The 17,746-nt window shown below is 35.7% G+C and overlaps 2 protein-coding genes across 6 annotated transcripts in view; one reads left to right on the top strand and one right to left on the bottom strand.

Annotated features, from left to right (window-relative positions):
* LOC132013773 (CD302 antigen) overlaps window positions 1–12,834 on the top strand; it is a 133,118-nt gene extending 120,284 nt beyond the window's left edge. For both annotated transcript variants that reach the window (XM_059394037.1, XM_059394036.1), the window contains 4 exons: window positions 2,213–2,329; window positions 3,607–3,780; window positions 5,160–5,186; window positions 9,778–12,834. In XM_059394037.1, the coding sequence (XP_059250020.1) occupies window positions 2,213–2,329; window positions 3,607–3,780; window positions 5,160–5,186; window positions 9,778–9,980 (521 nt within the window). In that variant the 3' untranslated portion in view covers window positions 9,981–12,834. The remainder of the gene's footprint in view (window positions 1–2,212; window positions 2,330–3,606; window positions 3,781–5,159; window positions 5,187–9,777) is intronic.
* Window positions 12,835–13,110: 276 nt separating this feature from the next.
* Window positions 13,111–17,746, bottom strand: part of MARCHF7 (membrane associated ring-CH-type finger 7) — a 51,148-nt gene continuing 46,512 nt past the window's right edge. Inside the window, exons 9-11 of one of the 4 annotated variants that reach the window (XR_009403100.1) lie at window positions 17,036–17,084; window positions 16,372–16,552; window positions 13,111–14,513 (exon numbers count right to left, since the gene is read on the bottom strand). Coding sequence is in view for 3 of the 4 variants with exons in the window: in XM_059394038.1 (XP_059250021.1) it covers window positions 14,809–14,888; window positions 17,036–17,084 (129 nt within the window). In the remaining variant the exon portion in view is untranslated. The other 3 variants (XM_059394039.1, XM_059394038.1, XM_059394041.1) reach the window with 3 other exon arrangements.

Raw genomic sequence — 17,746 nt, 5'->3', positions numbered from 1 at the left:
AATATATCTATAAGAAAAGGGATCGTATTTGGCAAACTGCTGTATAATCTGCATTTTCCCTTAAAAATATCTGTGGCAGTAAAAATACAATGCATATTTCCTAACAACTGTACATTAATCTCGTATATAGAAATTCCATAACTGGTTTAATCAGTCCTCTAATATTGGCTATTATTTTCAGTCTTTGTCAGAAATATGTGATGACCATTAATAATTGTGTTTAATGAGCACAGAGCTTACGATTGTTTTGGCATAATTGTTAAGGATTGCTGGGTCAAAGAGGGCCAGTGGCAAAATGGATAACGTGTCTATAGATCAGAAGGATTGCTGGCTCAACTAATGTGTTTTTAGGACTTTTGACACATTTGCCAAATTGTTTCCAAAAAGGCTATACTAACTTTTACTCCACCTAACCACTTTTGAATTCCTGTTTTGTTATACCCAAGGCCAGCACTGTTTAATCTGTAAGCGTGGAAGTCTGCTTATTTTAATTTTGATTTACCAGTGAGATTGCATTTTTACGCATTTGTTTTGTTTTATTTGCTTCTGTGAGGTTGTCTTTTTTACAGTCTTGAAACCATTTTTTTTCTTCTATTAAAGTATTTGCTTCTTTGTTTATAATGGAGCTTTAGTCTGCTGGTTTGTGATTTTCTTAATAATACAGTATAACTTTGGGGAGATTTTTTTGGCCCTGTAGTAATTTTCTTTCCCCGTAGTTAAATATTTCTGTCTGCCTCTTTTAAAAGATGTAGAAGTGGTCACCTAATACAAATTTTCTTTTTTTAAACCATTATCAGTACGTAACAGGAGCTCTGTCTTTTCCATTTGTTAACTTAGGAAAATATTACTAACTTTAGTGTGATGTCATAAATATAGTAGACTATGATTTAAGCTCCTATAATCCTCAAAATGTGGTCCCTGGATCACCTGGAATCTGTTAGGAATGTCAATTCTCAGGCCCCATCTCACACTGGCTGAACCTGAAACTTGGGGTGTGGCGGAGCGCTGTTTTAACAAGCCCTCCAGGTGACACTGATGCCTGCTCCAGGTGAACTAAGAGTCTGATGATTTCAGGAGCCTTTGTGAAGTCAAGATGATTTGGGAAGTATGCAGTTTAAGAGTGTGCAAGATTTTTTCTTCATTTCTCCATGTAGTTGTATTGGTTGGAGTATAGAAAATAGAATGTGTTGGGGCGCCTGGGTGGCTCAGTGGGTTAAGCCTCTGTCTTCAGCTCAGGTCATGGTCTCAGGGGCCTGGAATCGAGCCCCGCATCGGGCTCTCTGCTTATCCGGGAGCCTGCTACCTCCTCTCTCTCTCTGCCTGCTTCTCTGCCTACTTGTCATCTGTCAAATAAATAAAATCTTTTTTTTTTTTTTAAAGTGGAATGCTTTTTAATTTGAAAGAGAATCTTTGTCTAGGTTAAGAAATAGGGTTCAGTGTCTCTTAGAAAAGTAGTTACTCCTGATATTTATAGGGTGCTTATATGGATAGGTAGCTTACAGACTGTGAGGACAACAGCAGCGCATGTAGGTGAGACGTACAGTATGGATGACTGCTGCTCTTTATTCTGGAATCATGTGAGAGAGTCCCAGGAAGAATGAGCTAGCCAATGAGAACGAGGACCTCTTCTATCAGTCCACTTCCCAAAGCCAGGACTTTTTAAGGACCACACAGACAAATATGGGAAGGCACAAGGCTTTGGGCAGCAGGCATGGGAAGGCAGGTCAGAGAGACTGGTGCTTGACCTTCACAGGGTCTTGGAGTTGTTCTGGCAAGTTGCCCTTGAACTTTTCAATTTTCCCGGATATGGTCAGAGCTTGTCTTCCTTACTGTAGTGAAGTGAGGACAGGAGAAACCATGGGTGCTAGCGGCAGTAGTCATGGGGAAAAGTTGAGAGATGCAGAACATGTGTTTGTTGCTCAAGTTTTGCACGAGGTTTTGTTCCCTTGTCTGTAAAATACCTACCAACTCTGTGTGAATGAAACAGTATAGAATGATTCTGCCCAATTTATGCCGTCATTTTAACTTTTCTCATATTTTCAGAAATGTGCATATTCTCAAGCTAAATTTTTAAAAAGGTATAAAAGTGTAATTATTACAAGAGCATTATATTATAATTATGCATTGTAACAATGCATAATTCTTATATACTTCATGTAATTTTCATTTATTCTGGAAACATGCTGTTTTTCCCTTTTAAAAATAATTTCAGGAGCAGACATGGTAAGCATACATAATGAAGAAGAAAATGCTTTTATACTGGATACTTTGAAAAAGCAATGGAAGGGTCCAGACGATATCCTACTAGGCATGTTTTTTGACACAGATGGTAAGTAATATTTACCCTTGTAGGAAATCACTTTTTTAAAATGGTACTAAAATTGATGACTTTGAGATTCTTTAGTTCTCTAGTTCAAGTTGATGTTTTCTGTGGTGTCCAGGTATAGTATATTCAGTGTGCATCCTATACCCAGTACTTGACCTGCACTTACTGCAGCTTTTCCCTGAAGAGCTCAGTGTGTTTCACACAGAAGAATCAAAGTTGATTCTTTTGTCTGTCGTAAAATATGGTTCTAGGCTCAAATTTTTCTAATATGCGAGGGTCATAAATCTTAGTGTTTGTGTCAGCTACCCAGGCACTTCTTGATAAAGCTAAACTGAACTATCAGAGTTACAATATGTATTTAGTGTCCCTGTAGAAAACAGAAAGCTCATAGATAATAAAATGAAACTACTAAGTTTACTATTAATATTTTAATTTTCTTGGCTATTTCCCCATGAAAATGTTACTGTATTATTTTCTTTTCAAGAACTTTTTTTTTTTTTTTTTAAAGAGAAGGTGAAGGGGGAGAGAGAAAACCCAGCAGGCTCCATCCCCCTCAAAGAGCCAACACATGGCTTGATCTGACAACAACACTGAGATCATGACCTGAGCTGAAATCAAGAGTCAAATGTGTAACCAACTGAGCCACCCATACACTCATCCATGGACCTTCTTCAACCAATACTTTTTTTTTTTTTGGTTAAGATTTTATTTGAAAGGGGCGCCTGGGTGGCTCAGTGGTTTAAGCCGCTGCCTTCGGCTCAGGTCATGATCTCAGGGTGCTGGGATCGAGTCCCGCATCGGGCTCTGCTCAGCGGGGAGCCTGCTTCCCTCTGTCTTTCTCTGTCTGCCTCTCCATCTACTTGTGATTTCTGTCAAATAAATAAATAAATCTTAAAAAAAAAAAAAAAAAAAGATTTTATTTGAAAGAGAGCAGGAGAGAGAGAGAAAGAGTGAGAGCCTGAGTGGGGTTGAGGGCTAGGGGTAGGGAGAGAGGAAGAGGCAGATTCCCTGTTGAGCAAGGAGCCTGATTCAGATCTCCATCCCAGGACCCCGAGATCATAACCTGAACTGAAGGCAGATGTTTAACTGAGCTACCCAGGCACTTCTTGAACCAATACCTTTGATTTGCTTGTACACAAGATATACTCTTCCTAATTCAAATCCTACAATCAAGTTTTGATAAGACATACCTTAGTAACTTCCCACCTTTAATCCTAGACCCTTTTCTATGGCTCTAAGTTTAAAACTTTCATAATAATTAAAATATTCTTAACTGACAGATGCAAGTTTCAAGTGGTTTGATAAGTCAAATATGACATTTGATAAGTGGACAGACCAAGAAGATGGTGAAGACCTAGTTGACACCTGTGCCTTTTTGCACACCAAGACGGGTGAATGGAAAAAAGGAAATTGTGAAATTTCTTCTATGGGAGGAACCCTTTGTAAAGCAGCTAGTAAGTATAACTGAAGACTTTTTTCCATTCCTGGAGGATAGGGAAGGTAGGGCTGGTTTTAAAATAATTTTGAGCCAGGTATGCCTCAGTAAATTAGAGGGAGTTAAGAAAGACTTCAGAACATATTAGGATGGTTTGCTGTTAAGTCTCCCAGAAGTCAAATGTATTTCTCTTAAACTTCAGAGGTATGACCAGATCATGTGAACCAGGCATACTTTTATTCTATCTGCTAAACTTAAGAGCCTGCAAGAAGTTAAAAATTTCTTCTGTTGTTTGAATTACCATAGCTTCCTTGCATTTGGTTTGATTAAACAGAAATGTGAAGAATACTGACTCCTGACTCAAATTCTTTACAAAGAATTTGACCCTGTACAAGTACTGTCATCTTTTGTTTAGACAAATGAAGAAAAACCACATTGTAGTTTATAATTTGTTCTGGACTAAAGTGTAGTTTTTCTTCTGACCCATCAGAATGCTTTTCTTTTTTCCTTTTTCCCAAAGGGTGAACTCTGAATCTGGCCCCTGCCCCTCTACCCATCCATCACCGCCCCCTCCCCCCCGCCGGCTCCAGCAGTCCCCTCCTCCCCATTCCCCATCAGAATGCTTTCTAATGAACATAATTATTGTGTCCCACAGTATTTTGATATTATTGTTAAACATCAATGTTCTAAGTTTTAGAACTGTGTTCTCATTAAAAACACTTAAAACTGCAAAATAAGAACTTCAAAATTCAGGATGCCTGAGACACACTGGCCATTTGCCCATTTTGCCTCTTTAGGATTTACCCCCTTCTACTTCTGTAAACCAAAGCTATTTTTCCCTTTACATCTTAGTTTACATTTTTTTCTTCTTTGTCTCAGCAGGGTTCTTAACGACAGTTTATAGTGACTATATTAAATTCCTCATAGTTTTATGGTAGCTGAATTCAACCTCCAGTATTAGGATTTTTAAAAAGTTGGATCTTTTCATATATGAAGTCTCAGGGCACCATTATTATAAGCCAGGTGTTTTTAAAACTTTGAAACATCAGAAAGTTTACAAATTTATACTAATGGAGGTCACAGGTGTACACTTTAATTTTCCTAGCTTTGTTTTCTACAGACTCTACCAAAATTCTCTCTTGTTTACCTCACTTTTTGAGTTACCTAATCCTTTTCCACCAGCCAAGCTAATGCATTACATTAGACCTCTATATCTTCTTTAAAAACAAACAAACAAAACCTTTGTTCAAATGGAAAGCACAACTGACCAAAAGAAATATGGATAATATTAAACTATTAAATAAGGGATTCATTTTTAACTATTTTGAAGATGTTTAAAGGTGAACTTAGAATAAATCATACTTGAATATTAATTTTTATTTTTTTTTTGTATTTTAGTCCCATATGAAAAGAAATATTTATCAGGTAAGTAATGGTCTTTTATTAAAATTTTTCCCAAAAATGAAAGATTCTGTTAAAATATTAGAGACTCCCTAAAAATTAATTGTATAACATAAAGTAGAACAATTTTTGTAAGAATTTAAAAAGGTCTCAGCTTAGTACATTCTAAATATAACTGCAAGTTATAAATTTTTTAAACACCAAAAAATATTTCCCATTTTGTTTTTGTAGGCAGTCACTCTGCAACCTTTTATTTAAAAAAATTTGACCTCATGGTTTTAATTCATTCAGCATCTGTCTTAAAGGTTTACTAAATGCATTTTTAAAAACAGGTAATATATTAATGTAGCTCAAAAAGCATCATTAAAATAAGGCAAACACTGCAAAGTCTGTCTCCCTTCTTGCCCCCATCTAGCCTATTCTAACTTTATCCTTACTGGGCTCCCATTCAGTTTCTTCTTTGAATGTCCGCTTCTTTTGCCAAAATAAGGAAACTGAGATAGAGGACTTATTTTGCCCCTTTTATTCACTAATATATTTTAGGTATCTCTCCGAATCATTACCTATAGATTGAACTTCCTTCTTTACAACTGAATTTACAACTGAATACTCTTCTATTGGATGGATATGTGTAGTTCTTTAACCTGCTCCAGACCCTTTTTAATCTGTTTCCAAACATGTGCTATTACAGTGCTGCAATGCATGAACCTATCTTGCACAAATAGATATTATCTAAAGATAAGAGTCCCTGTAAATGGGTGGAAAATGGATATAGAACTTGGATCAATATATTGAGGAATTGCACCATTTTGCATTTGCAGAAAAACGTGTTACAAAACTTGTGGATTTTTGGCAACTGGTAGTGTAATTTTTAATCTGTCTTTTTTGGAATCTGTGTGTGCATGCACCAGGGGTGGGGAGTAGGGGCAACGGGAAGAGGGAGAGGTAGACACTCTTAACAGGCTCCATGGCTGTCGTGGAGTCAGAAACAGGGCACGAACGATCTCATGACTGAGATCGCGACTTGAGTGGAAATGAAGAATGGGACAAAACGGAGCCATCCAAGCGCCCCATTTAATCTATTTTGAGGTGTAAAATGTAGATCTTAAGTGTACAGGTTGATGGTTGCCTCTGTATACACCTGGCTATCTACCTCTCAAGTCAAGATACAGTACATTTCTTGGGGCGCCTGGGTGGCTCAGTGGGTTAAAGCCTCTGCCTTTGGCTCAGGTCATGATCCCGGGATCCTGGGATCCAGCCCCACATCAGGCTCTCTGCTCGGCAGGGAGCCTGCTTCCTCCTCTCTGACTACTTGTGATCTCTATCTGTCAAATAAATAAATAAATAAAACAATACATTTGTTACATTAAAAATTTCCCTCATGCTTTTTCCCCAGTACATGTATCCCCTACCATTGTCTCCTACTTAGCCACTATTGAGTTCTCTCATCATAGAGTTGCTTGCTGTTAACATATAAATCTACTAGCTTTTTTTTTTAATTCACCCAAGATGAGTATCTACTGTACCTATTTTACTGTTGCATAAAATTTTATAAATATATCACAATTTGCCCAATCTCTAGTTACATATATATGGATTTCTTGTTTTATACTATGTTAAGAGCTGCCTATGAACATTCTCATTTGGACCTATCTTGTCACTCTAATGGAGTATTTTCTGAAGAGTAGAATTACAAGGTCATAGCGTAGCTAACATGTTTAGCTTTATTAGAACCATCAAGTAATTTTTTAAACTGGCTTAACTGTTACATTCCCACTGTCAGTGTATCCAAGCTCTATTTGCTATACACATCCATCCCATGATACTCAACCTGATTTTAGTCATTCAGATGTGTAGTAATCTGTCATTTTAATTTTCATTTCCCTGATGAATAACGTTGAGCACTTTTACACACTTACATTTCAATGTGTTCTTTTGTGATATACCTCCAGGGTATATCCAGGTTTTTTGTCCTTATTTCTAGTTGGTTTGCCTTTCTGATTGGTAGTTTTGTAAAATTCTGGATAGTAGTTGTCACATATATCGTTATTTTTTCTTTCAGTTGGGGGCTTGCTAGAACTATTATGAACGTGTTTAAGAGTTCATGGAGATAATGGAGAATCAAGTTCTCACTCTTCCATAGGAGGAATAAATATCAAAAAAATAAAAAAAGAGCAAAGGGGCACCTGTCTGGCTCAGTTGGCAGATTACATGGATCTGATCCTTGAGGTAGTGCATTCAAGCACTACACTGGATGTAGAGCTTACTTAAAATATCAAGGCAGGCACCACTTCATAGCCATTAGGGTATCTATGTGCAAAAAAAAAAAAAAAAAAAAGCAAGAAAACAAAAAACAAGTGATCACAAGGATATGGAGAAAGTGGAACATTTGTGCATTAGTGGTAAGAATGTAAAATGGCACAGGCAACAGTATGGTAGCTTCTCAAGAAAATAAAAATAGAAATACCTATGATCCCCTTCTATGTATATACCCAGAGTGAAAAGGGGTATCAAAGAGAGATTTGTACACTCACATTCAGAGCAGCATTATTCACAAGTCACAGGTGGCAGTTGCCAACCAAGTGTCCATCGACAGATGAATAAGAAAATATGGTGTATATACACTATAGAACATTATTTAGCCTTAAAAAAGGCAGTTCTGATGCATCCTGCAACGTGCACGAAAATGGAAGACATCAAATGCTAAGTGAAATAAGCTGGTCACAAAAGGACAATTCCAATTATATGAAGTACCTGGAGTAGTTGACCTCATAGACACAAGGTAAAATGCTGATTGACAGGGATGAGGGGAGGGAAGAATGGGGCATTACTGTTTAAGATACAGAGTCTCAGGTTTGAAAGATGAAGAGGTCTGTGGATAGATGGTGACACAGCACAATGTGGACTGTTGTTCTGTAACAATGTGAACTGTAAAGCTGTCAACTTAAAAACTGGTTAAAATGGTAAATTTTGTTATGTGTATTTTACATTAAAAAACTGAATCAAGAGGGGCGCCTGGGTGGCTCAGTGGATTAAGCCTCTGCCTTCTCTCGGGTCATGATCTCAGGGTCCTGGGATTGAGCCCCACAAGGGGCTCACTGCTCCGTGGGGAGCCTGCTTTCCCCTCTCTCTCTGCCTGCTTGTGATCTCTGTCAAATAAAAACCTTAAAAACAAAAAATTGAATCAAGAAAAGCCATGTAAGCACATTATTTACAAGCATGAAGGCAAGTACAAGTTAACAGCATTGGGAATGCAGGGTGAGTAGTAGTGGTAAAGCAGGAGCAGCACAGTACTTTTTGTTATGTTATCTTGTAGAACTATGAATTTTAAGCTACACACATGTATACTTGGAGGGGGAAAGGATTTATGCAGATTGAAATGTGTAGGAAAGAGTCGGTAGGTCTAAGTGGTTCTCAAAACCCTATTAGGAATAGCTGAAAGATCTGGCAGCATTTGATCCAGAGTGGTCTCTGAATATATGAAATACAAAGATTTCATAAATATGTGTAACCACTATGTGCCTTGCTCTCTTGATACACATTTTTTTTCAGCTGATGGTCTCCAGTAAGAATACAACCTACACCTTAACAAACTGTGACCACTACAAACTTTTATTATTTTAGGACCAAAAAGGAGCGAACTCAGCTGTGGCTATTTACCTAACTCCTCCTGTGTTATTTTTTAAAGAAGACTGTCAATATTTTAAAAATATCAATGGCTCTCCCTCACTTTAACAAGTAGCTTTTGGCCAGATTTTCTTCACTGAGCTTTACATTTTATCTTTCTAAAAGTACAGCTCAAAGTCCGTTCAGATAACCATAATGTAAAAACTCATCTGTAAACAGAAAATAATGAGGTCTTTTGGATGCTACTAAATACAAATACCTTCCTCCCCCAAAGCATTTGTCTCCTAACTCCTCAACTGAGTTAATTTCCCTGGACTGACTGACTAAAAGATTACAAGGGTGTTGAAAAGCCAAGAACTGTTAAGGTTGTACATCATTAAGGAATACACACAGATACTTGACTAAATTAAAACAAAAAACAGGGGTGCCTGTGGTCATGACCTCAGAGTCCTGGGATAGAGGCCAGAACTCCTGCTTCATGTGGAGTCTGCTTCTCCCTCTCTCTGCCACTTCCCCAACTCATGCTCTTTCAAATATAAAAAATCTTTAAAAAGGGGGGGGGGGTGGATATTCTATTGCCATTCCTGGTTTTTTCAGTAGAACAAATTTTAAATGCCAAACACCAGATGAGCCAATAAATTTCATTAAGGTAAACAAACCTCTCAAGACATCTAGCCTTGAAAAGAGCATTAAATATAAAGTCTTAGACCAGGAAGTAAAAAACGGAGACAAAAAGAACTGTAGTATGCCAAGTGTGGATAATTTCCATTTTAGAATCTTACAGTAGAGTGGCAATTGTAAAACTTAGTTGAAATCTTGAAATGACAGTTGTTCAAGCTAAGAAACATAATAAATTCATTTTTATTTTTATCAATGTGGGAAAATCCTTAAAATAGGCAAATACGTACATGATGAAACTGTATTTGTGCTCCCCCCGCAAAAGAGGTTAAGTGATTTCCATATATATTTTTTGTCTTTTTCTTTTCAGATAACCACATTTTAATATCAGCTTTGGTGATTGCTAGCACAGTAATTTTAACAGTTTTGGGAGCAATCGTTTGGTTCCTGTACAAAAGAAATTCGGATGCCGGTTTCACCACAGTTTTTTCAACTGCACCCCAATCACCTTATAATGACGACTGTGTTTTGGTAGTTGCAGAAGAAAACGAGTATGCTGTTCAATTTGACTAAGATTTTGGAAATCTCAGATTAAGACATCAAATACTTTGACAGTGATTCCTGTGCAGGACTTTAATGTAAAACTTGACGATGAAAAATTAGTTTTTATGGTGTATTTCCTTATTCCAGTAGCATTCATTATTCTCATGTAATCACTGTGACAAAAATTGATCTTTAGGTTCTTCTAAGAACAAAATTTAAAAAAAATTATCAGATATAATTTAGTAGTTTTAACCACTTCCTTAAAATGCACCTTTCACTTGAAGAAGTTTAAATAAAGGCCAAAGTAGTAAAACAGATAAAAACCCAGTCTACTCCTCTATCTTCCCTCCCATTTAGTTGAACCACCATAGGTTACAGTTGAATTAAAAAACAAAAACTACATACCGCTGTAGTTTTACCAATCACCAGGTTTTTACCAATTTCTAGGTCTTGCTCCTTTATTAATAAACAAGATATGGGAAATCAAAGACTGTTAAATAGATCCTGTACATTCAGATGTCACACATGCCATTTACTATCGCAGTTAATTCTTTTAATATTTTTATCTTCCTTTTTGAGTTAAATGTAGAAAATACTGTAGATTTTAAGGAGCCCCGATTCCACATAACTTTCCAGTTTCATCACTTTTAGAACATCACTTTGGACCAGAAACAGTATTTAGCACTGATCACAAATGGTTAGAATTTCAATGAAATACATTTTTTGAATCAATAAGATTACAGCCACACTAGGAAGATGTGGAGGAGGCTGGCAGTGAGGCTAACATTTTCACCAGAGAGCCCGTTTAAGGACTTTCTCCTACTACCAGAACTGTTCCTACACAAGGTGTATTATGCTCTCCACTACTATGAACTAGCCATTCAATGACATGAAAACTATGTAAGCAAAAACTGTAGAAAAACACTACATACTACTGCAGTGGTGATGCTCAAAGTCTTCAGTAAAATGTACGTCTTAAGAAAAAGGTGAAAAGAGTAAATCATTTTGGGGATAAAAAATGAAAATGAAGCTGAAGCAAGAGTGATTTTCCTTAGTATCCTTTACAGCTTAAGAATCTGAAAAGATAAAAATATACAGAGTTCACATAAAATCAGATTTATTGTATTTGTAAATTTGAAAGCTCAAAGTCGTCCTCTCTCTCCCTAACCCACATGCCACCAGTTATGGGGAATACTTTGGGGAGATACACTCTCATGCTTGACCAACGGCAATGAAGTCCCAGCATGTGCCATCTGTTTCCTCTGGCACTATGAATAACATCCTTCATCACAACTTATGGCACTATTGTTTACTGACACAGGAAAAACGAAGTGATGACAGGACTGGTACTAAACAAGCAGATGTTACACTAGTTGTAGTACACAAAACAATTACAAGAGCTTTAAATTTCTGAGATCTTGGATATTGTCTTATTTTATTATTGATAAGCTATTAAGAGTGATAAAAATGGTGAACAGACAATTCCAGTCCTACTTTTTCTATGCAAGTTCTACCAGTCCTTTAAGAACTGGGAGTGATCTTAACTCTTCCTTAATAGTCAAATTCCTCTAATAGTCAAATTTCTACAATGCCCAAAATGGCAGCAACAGGCTACATGTGGCTATTTAAATAAATATAATGTTTAAGTGTTGTTCCCTAGTAGCACTAGGCACACTTTAAATGCTCAAAACACATGTAGTTACTGTAGCTACCATATTGGGCAAAACAAATTATAGACATTTCTATTATTACCAAGTTTTATCGGACAGTGCTGCTCTAGAATCTCCTCTTCCTACTTAACTCCCATAGGACTGATTTTCTTCTGTTCATTTTGATAACTTCTACCCAGTGGCAGCTCTTCCAAAATGGCCTTTTTAACCTGATTTCCATATTTTATTTCATCTTTCAAGTAAGTTCTTAGAGATCCCTGGTATTGAAGTGTTAAATCTTAATTTTCTTCATATATCAGAACATCTGTTAATAGGCCCTTGTATCTATTCCGTGGTCAACAGCTAACTGGATCATTCAAATCTGTATTTTTCACATAAAGAATAACATAAATGTGCTTGTTTATATTCAAAATGTATAAACGGCTTTTCTGAACATCTTGGTTCTAGCTAATAAGGACAATATAAATTCTTACATTTGGCAAGTATCTAGAGAGAATATTACTTTTAACTTCATTTTCCTAGTAATTTGCATTCTTGTAGTGAATGGGATATGGTCTCTGTTTAGGGTTTAAAAGTAATAACCAATGAAAAGACTTCCTTATTTCCTTATTCCCTCTAATTCACACTTACTAGAAGCTTTTACAATACTGAAATATGAAATAGTGGTACTAAGGAACGACAAGAATACTATAAAAGCTCAAGCCACTGTGTATCTCTGTCATTACAAAACTATAAACTGCATGCCAATGGAATGTTTTCTACTAAATTTTTTAAATAAAAAGTTTTGTGGGGGGCGCCTGGGTGGCTCAGTGGGTTAAGCCGCTGCCTTCGGCTCAGGTCATGATCTCAGGGTCCTGGGATCGAGTCCCGCATCGGGCTCTCTGCTCAGCAGGGAGCCTGCTTCCTTCTCTCTGCCTGCCTCTCTGCCTACTTGTGTTCTGTCAAATAAATTAAAAAAAAAAAAAAAAAAAAAAAAGTTTTGTGGGTTAAGAAGATAATTTTTCATGCTGAGTTCTATTCAAAGTGAAACTATTTCAAACTCAAAGCATCCCTAAAGACCCAGATGAAAGATATTCAAACTGGCATTCTTAAATTTTGTATTTTTTCTTTAAGGCAATGCAAAGGTAACTGCTGAGCTGAGCAATGTTTTAGAAAGAGTTATATATTTTTGTATGAAACCGGATTTTACTTTTTAATAAAGTTCTTGGCTCTAAGGTTTGACGTCTACTTTGAGCACCAATTTAAAAGGAAACATTTCGGGCGCCTGGGTGGCTCAGTGGGTTAAGCTGCTGCCTTCGGCTCAGGTCATGATCTCAGGGTCCTGGGATCGAGTCCCGCATACGGCTTTCTGCTCAGCAGGGAGCCTGCTTCCCTCTCTCTCTCTCTCTCTCTCTGCCTGCTTCTCCATCTACTTGTGATTTCTCTCTGTCAAATAAATAAATAAAATCTTAAAAAAAAAAAAATAAAAGGAAACATTTCAAACTATAAAGTAAATCAATCAGTATGCACTTTATTTCCAGCCAAGGTTTTACATTAAGACCAACAAACTATGTGTGGGCAAACTGCTGATTCACGTTTGAGAAATTACATGGTTTCTACTTAGGTTCGGAAAATGTAGTTCGTTGCCATAACATAAGACTTTATTTAATCTGAAAACCACCTGAAGGTGTTTAGAAGTGTATCCTAAGAGATACACTTGGTGACAGAGGAAATATACAGTGTTATGAAAGTATACACAATTCATGACCACAGTGTAGAGCTATTCATGGTGAATAGGTAATGTTCACCTGTTCTCCAAAAGTAGTGAAAAACATTAAGTCACTAAATAAATGCTCAGAATTACCAAGGAACAGTTAAAAACGACCAGGATCCAAACAGGTTACTTATATATTTATCTATAAAGAAGTGACAACACTAAAAAACACATTGAAAACCAGTGTTTTGAACTTTAAGTGTGGGATTTAAAAATATTCCATTAACTTGAGAGTGCAATAATTTTTTCCAAATAACATTTGATGGGCAATTCTGATATATTTTACAGCTGAAATATTCCTAAAAGGAATATCTACATACTATGGCCTATCAAATATAATCTGCATTTTGCAAATCAATACAAAAATTTATCCATCATTTATATTTCATATTTATATACTTTTTAAAAATTAGGTTTTATTGCTAAATGAATTTAGAATTCATATTAAATTTGGAAACCTAATACAATGCTTTCATACCTTATTCCCAATTGATTTTTTTAGAAACACTGGAAGCAAATGATTATGAAAATGAGACTGCAACAGAAGGCATTTTGAAAGGAAAAATAATTAGGTGCCATTTGCCATTTTATTTCAAAAGCATATTTTGTCCCACTTTTTTCACTAGCAAGAGACTAAAACATGAACCTTTTTTTTTTTTTTAATAAATATGACTACAGTAATCAGAACACAAAAAAGAGTCGTCAGCATTGCTTAGATATCTAAAACAAGGGTAACACTTTCCCACTCACCTAAAAGAAAAATACTTTTTGATTACCAGTTTACAAACATCAGATTCACTGGCCATGTTAAAAGGTCCAGCAAAATTTTAATTAAACAATACTTGAGAATGAACACACACACACACACACACACACACACAGGACATCTGTGTGTGTGTGTATATATATATTCATTATAAATATATATACACACGTGTGTATGTATATATATACACGTGTGTGTGTATATATATATATAGTCAATGTATTCAATAGGCATTCCCCCACAAAATTAATTCATACTTAATTGCCACTTTTAATAAACACTTGTTCACAGATCATCCATTTGTCTTATATGAAGTTAGGCAATATCAAATGTTCTGTTATGGTCTCCATCTTCTTCGGAATCATCCTCTGAAGCTGTTGAAAGAAAACAGGATGATCAAGAATGATTTTAGGGGGATGAGAATGGAAGTGTAAATATGAAGCCAGAATAGTAATGACTTGTAAAATAAAAATCCCAATTTAGTATACTGTTTGATCAAAATGGTAAATGATAGGGTTAGGGGTGGTCTGACTGTGGGCGATGCCCATCCACAATGTTCCCACCCCCACATATTTTTGTTAGGTTAGTTTTTATAAAAATGAAAATGCTTAAAAATGTGCTTCAAGAAACATCTTCTAAACAACTGAGACCAATCTGTGTTCATAGTAGCTAATGATACAGACACCAGAGAAAAAATGAACTTAAGGCAAGTGCTCTCACACACCTGAGAAGAATCTGGTTTATTACTGCTGCATGTTTGATGCATCCGATGAGAATGAAAAAAAATGTACACAGAATAGGTTATGGGTGTTCTTCCAATTTACATCAAAGCTCTGTCTATACAATGCCAAGAAAAGCTCTATTTAGCCAAAAAAGCTTTATATAGACACAGCCCAAGTTAAAATAATTGGATTCAATAAAAACCTTTTTTTGAGATTATTCCTATGCCTCCACATTATCGGAAACATCACTTGCGCAATGTTTCTGACATCAATTTATTATTAAGTAGCTCAGAAGTTTAAAATACACATCCTGGAATGTCAACAGGAAGGACATAAGTAAAAAACTACGTATTCTATAAACTGTTGTGTGTTCAGAAAAATGGAAGTTCACTAAAATAAACACCCAACCAGCATTTCCCTAATATCAAGGGCAGAAAGGTTAAATGTACACTCTTCTTGTATTAATACTGGACCCAATATTTAAGAGTACCCAACAAATGGAATCAACAAAAAAATTATGCTATATGTATGGATGAAACCTAAGTTTCCTTAGTCTACCTATCTTGCAGATCTTAAGTCCATTTTTAATAAATGGTATCAAGCATGTACTCAGCTCATAAATGAGTAGATCCTGCAGTTAAGTTTTATGCTGTATCACAGAAAATATCAAACTAAAAAATAAAACAGCTCTTCAGGGAAATTCTCATGTTTTCTATTTGATTAAAGCCATAGAAGAAGAAAATTCAGTCAGAACTAGCTCTTAGAACATGAAAATTTTGGTACTTAGGATTAAGCTTGCAGCACCCACATCTGTCACTCACAGCTGAATTTGGGTGTATTTCACCTCCATCTTTCTCACATGCTGGGAGGAGACACTGCTATGTTTAAGAAACTAAATTCTAAATGAGAATGTTAATTTTAAAAAAACAAAACAGGCAATCTGAGGAAAATATACAGTGAAACAAATCACTATCATCACATCTGGCAAGGTATTAATTATAATTTACCAAAAAAGAGACTGTTGTGTTAGACAACACAAGGGATCTAAACTAAGAAGGTATAAAAGAAAAAGTATTTATACCCAATGAATTCACATTTTATATACCATTTACTCCTTTATATACCATTTTCACAAATACTGAAATGTGAAAATGCATTATCTAATCCTCTCAGAACTTAAAAACAATACAGACTTAATGACAAAAATCAGGGTCTTAGAATAGTCAAGGCATTAAAAGGTTCCCATGAAGACCAAGTCCTTCCCAAACTTTAAAGGATGCTGAGCTTACCCTAAAGGTAAAAACATTATGCACACTACAGGTAACACTCCAAGTGTTTTGAAGATGAGTACAGAAGATAATCCAGTGGAGATTACATATTTTAAAGCACTTCAAAGAGTGTGATGGAATCTGACCGTGGGGAGCCAGTTGCTTTGGGTGAAAAGGTACAAAAGGTACGGTAATCTTGGATTCTCAGGGATTGTTTCACAGCTACTGATATCTGTGCCCACCTGATATGAAGCACCCTGGAGGTTGTAGGACTTTGAGGTTAAGCTGTGCAGATGCCTGTAAAGATTTGGGCATTAAGTGCCTTCACATAGGAGCCCAGGCAGAAGTCCTAATGCTGGAACGTGATCTTAAGAGATTGGAGCTGCTGGCGGAGCTGGCTGCCTATTAAAGGTCCATGAGGACCTGAACAAGGAGCAAAAAAAAAACTATGGCTTCTGTTATAGACTCAGAATTAGGAATCTTTCACCCTTATTTTCCTAGAACTACAAACAAACCCAGGGAAAACCTTTAGTGATCTAACAAAGCTGAGTAGCAAGTAAAACTTCATAGACACACACACACAAATTGAACAGATTTAGAAGTGTGGTTTGAGCAGTGAATGTTTTCTTTTTGATTAAAAGTTCTAAAACGAAGACATTCAAAAATAAAATTTTATTTAAAATATTAAAATACATCCTATACCTTAAAATAGAATTTAAAAGAATATATGCTTTTAAGAAAATGTCAGTTGCTCTACCCATCTTTCCCAAATCAATTATTTTGCTATTATTAAGCCTATAAATGAAGCTCTAATTTGATAGAAAGAATATACAATTAGGTTTTGCTCTGTGGGTTTAATTTGCAAAAGTAAATTCAACAAGTCTGGGAAGGGGAAATTCCACCTACTTTCGAGATCTTCCATATGTGCCTGAAGAGTTCTTGCAAGGTTAATAAACTAGAAACAATGCAGAAAGAAATATAGTAGTTTAAATGTTGCAAATGTATCTAAAAAGAGATTAGTATAGGAGATTCATTTCTACTTAAGAAAGCCAAACACCATTTTAAGCCTTTAAATAGGGGTCTTTCTACCCCCACATCACAAATTACAAGCTTAGGATATTATCTTTTAAATGTTGTATATAATCATTATATAAATGGCCATGTAGATATCATGAATCATGTAGAAACTGAAAACAGATACAATAAATTAATCCAATGGCATTCTGTCTTCTTGCAACACCTCAAAAAATTATGGAGAAAAAAATTAAAACCATTACAATTTGGACATAAATGAATTCAATTAAAAAAAAAAGGAGAATAAAACAAAAACAATAATGCCTAAATTTGATAGCTCCAAAAGTGTTTTTAATCTGGTGAAGACTTCCCCTTTAATATAATTTGTCTGTATCTTTCACAAAGGCATCCAACAGATCTTATTATATGCATTACATAAGGTTTATTCATTTTGACAAGGTAAGTCACCTTCTAAGAAATAATTTTATAGCACTTACTAAATTTAGGTTCTATGATTTCTTAAGGCCTTAGAAATCAAGACAGCTCTGCTCAAATTCTGAATGCTCTTGATAGCTCATTCTTTTTTTTCTTAATCATATTAAT

Source organism: Mustela nigripes, chromosome 3 (genome assembly GCF_022355385.1).
Source record: "Mustela nigripes isolate SB6536 chromosome 3, MUSNIG.SB6536, whole genome shotgun sequence".
In the NCBI taxonomy this organism is placed as follows: domain Eukaryota; kingdom Metazoa; phylum Chordata; class Mammalia; order Carnivora; family Mustelidae; genus Mustela; species Mustela nigripes.
Note: the sequence above shows the minus strand (reverse complement) of the source record. Positions and strands in the feature narration are given on the sequence as shown.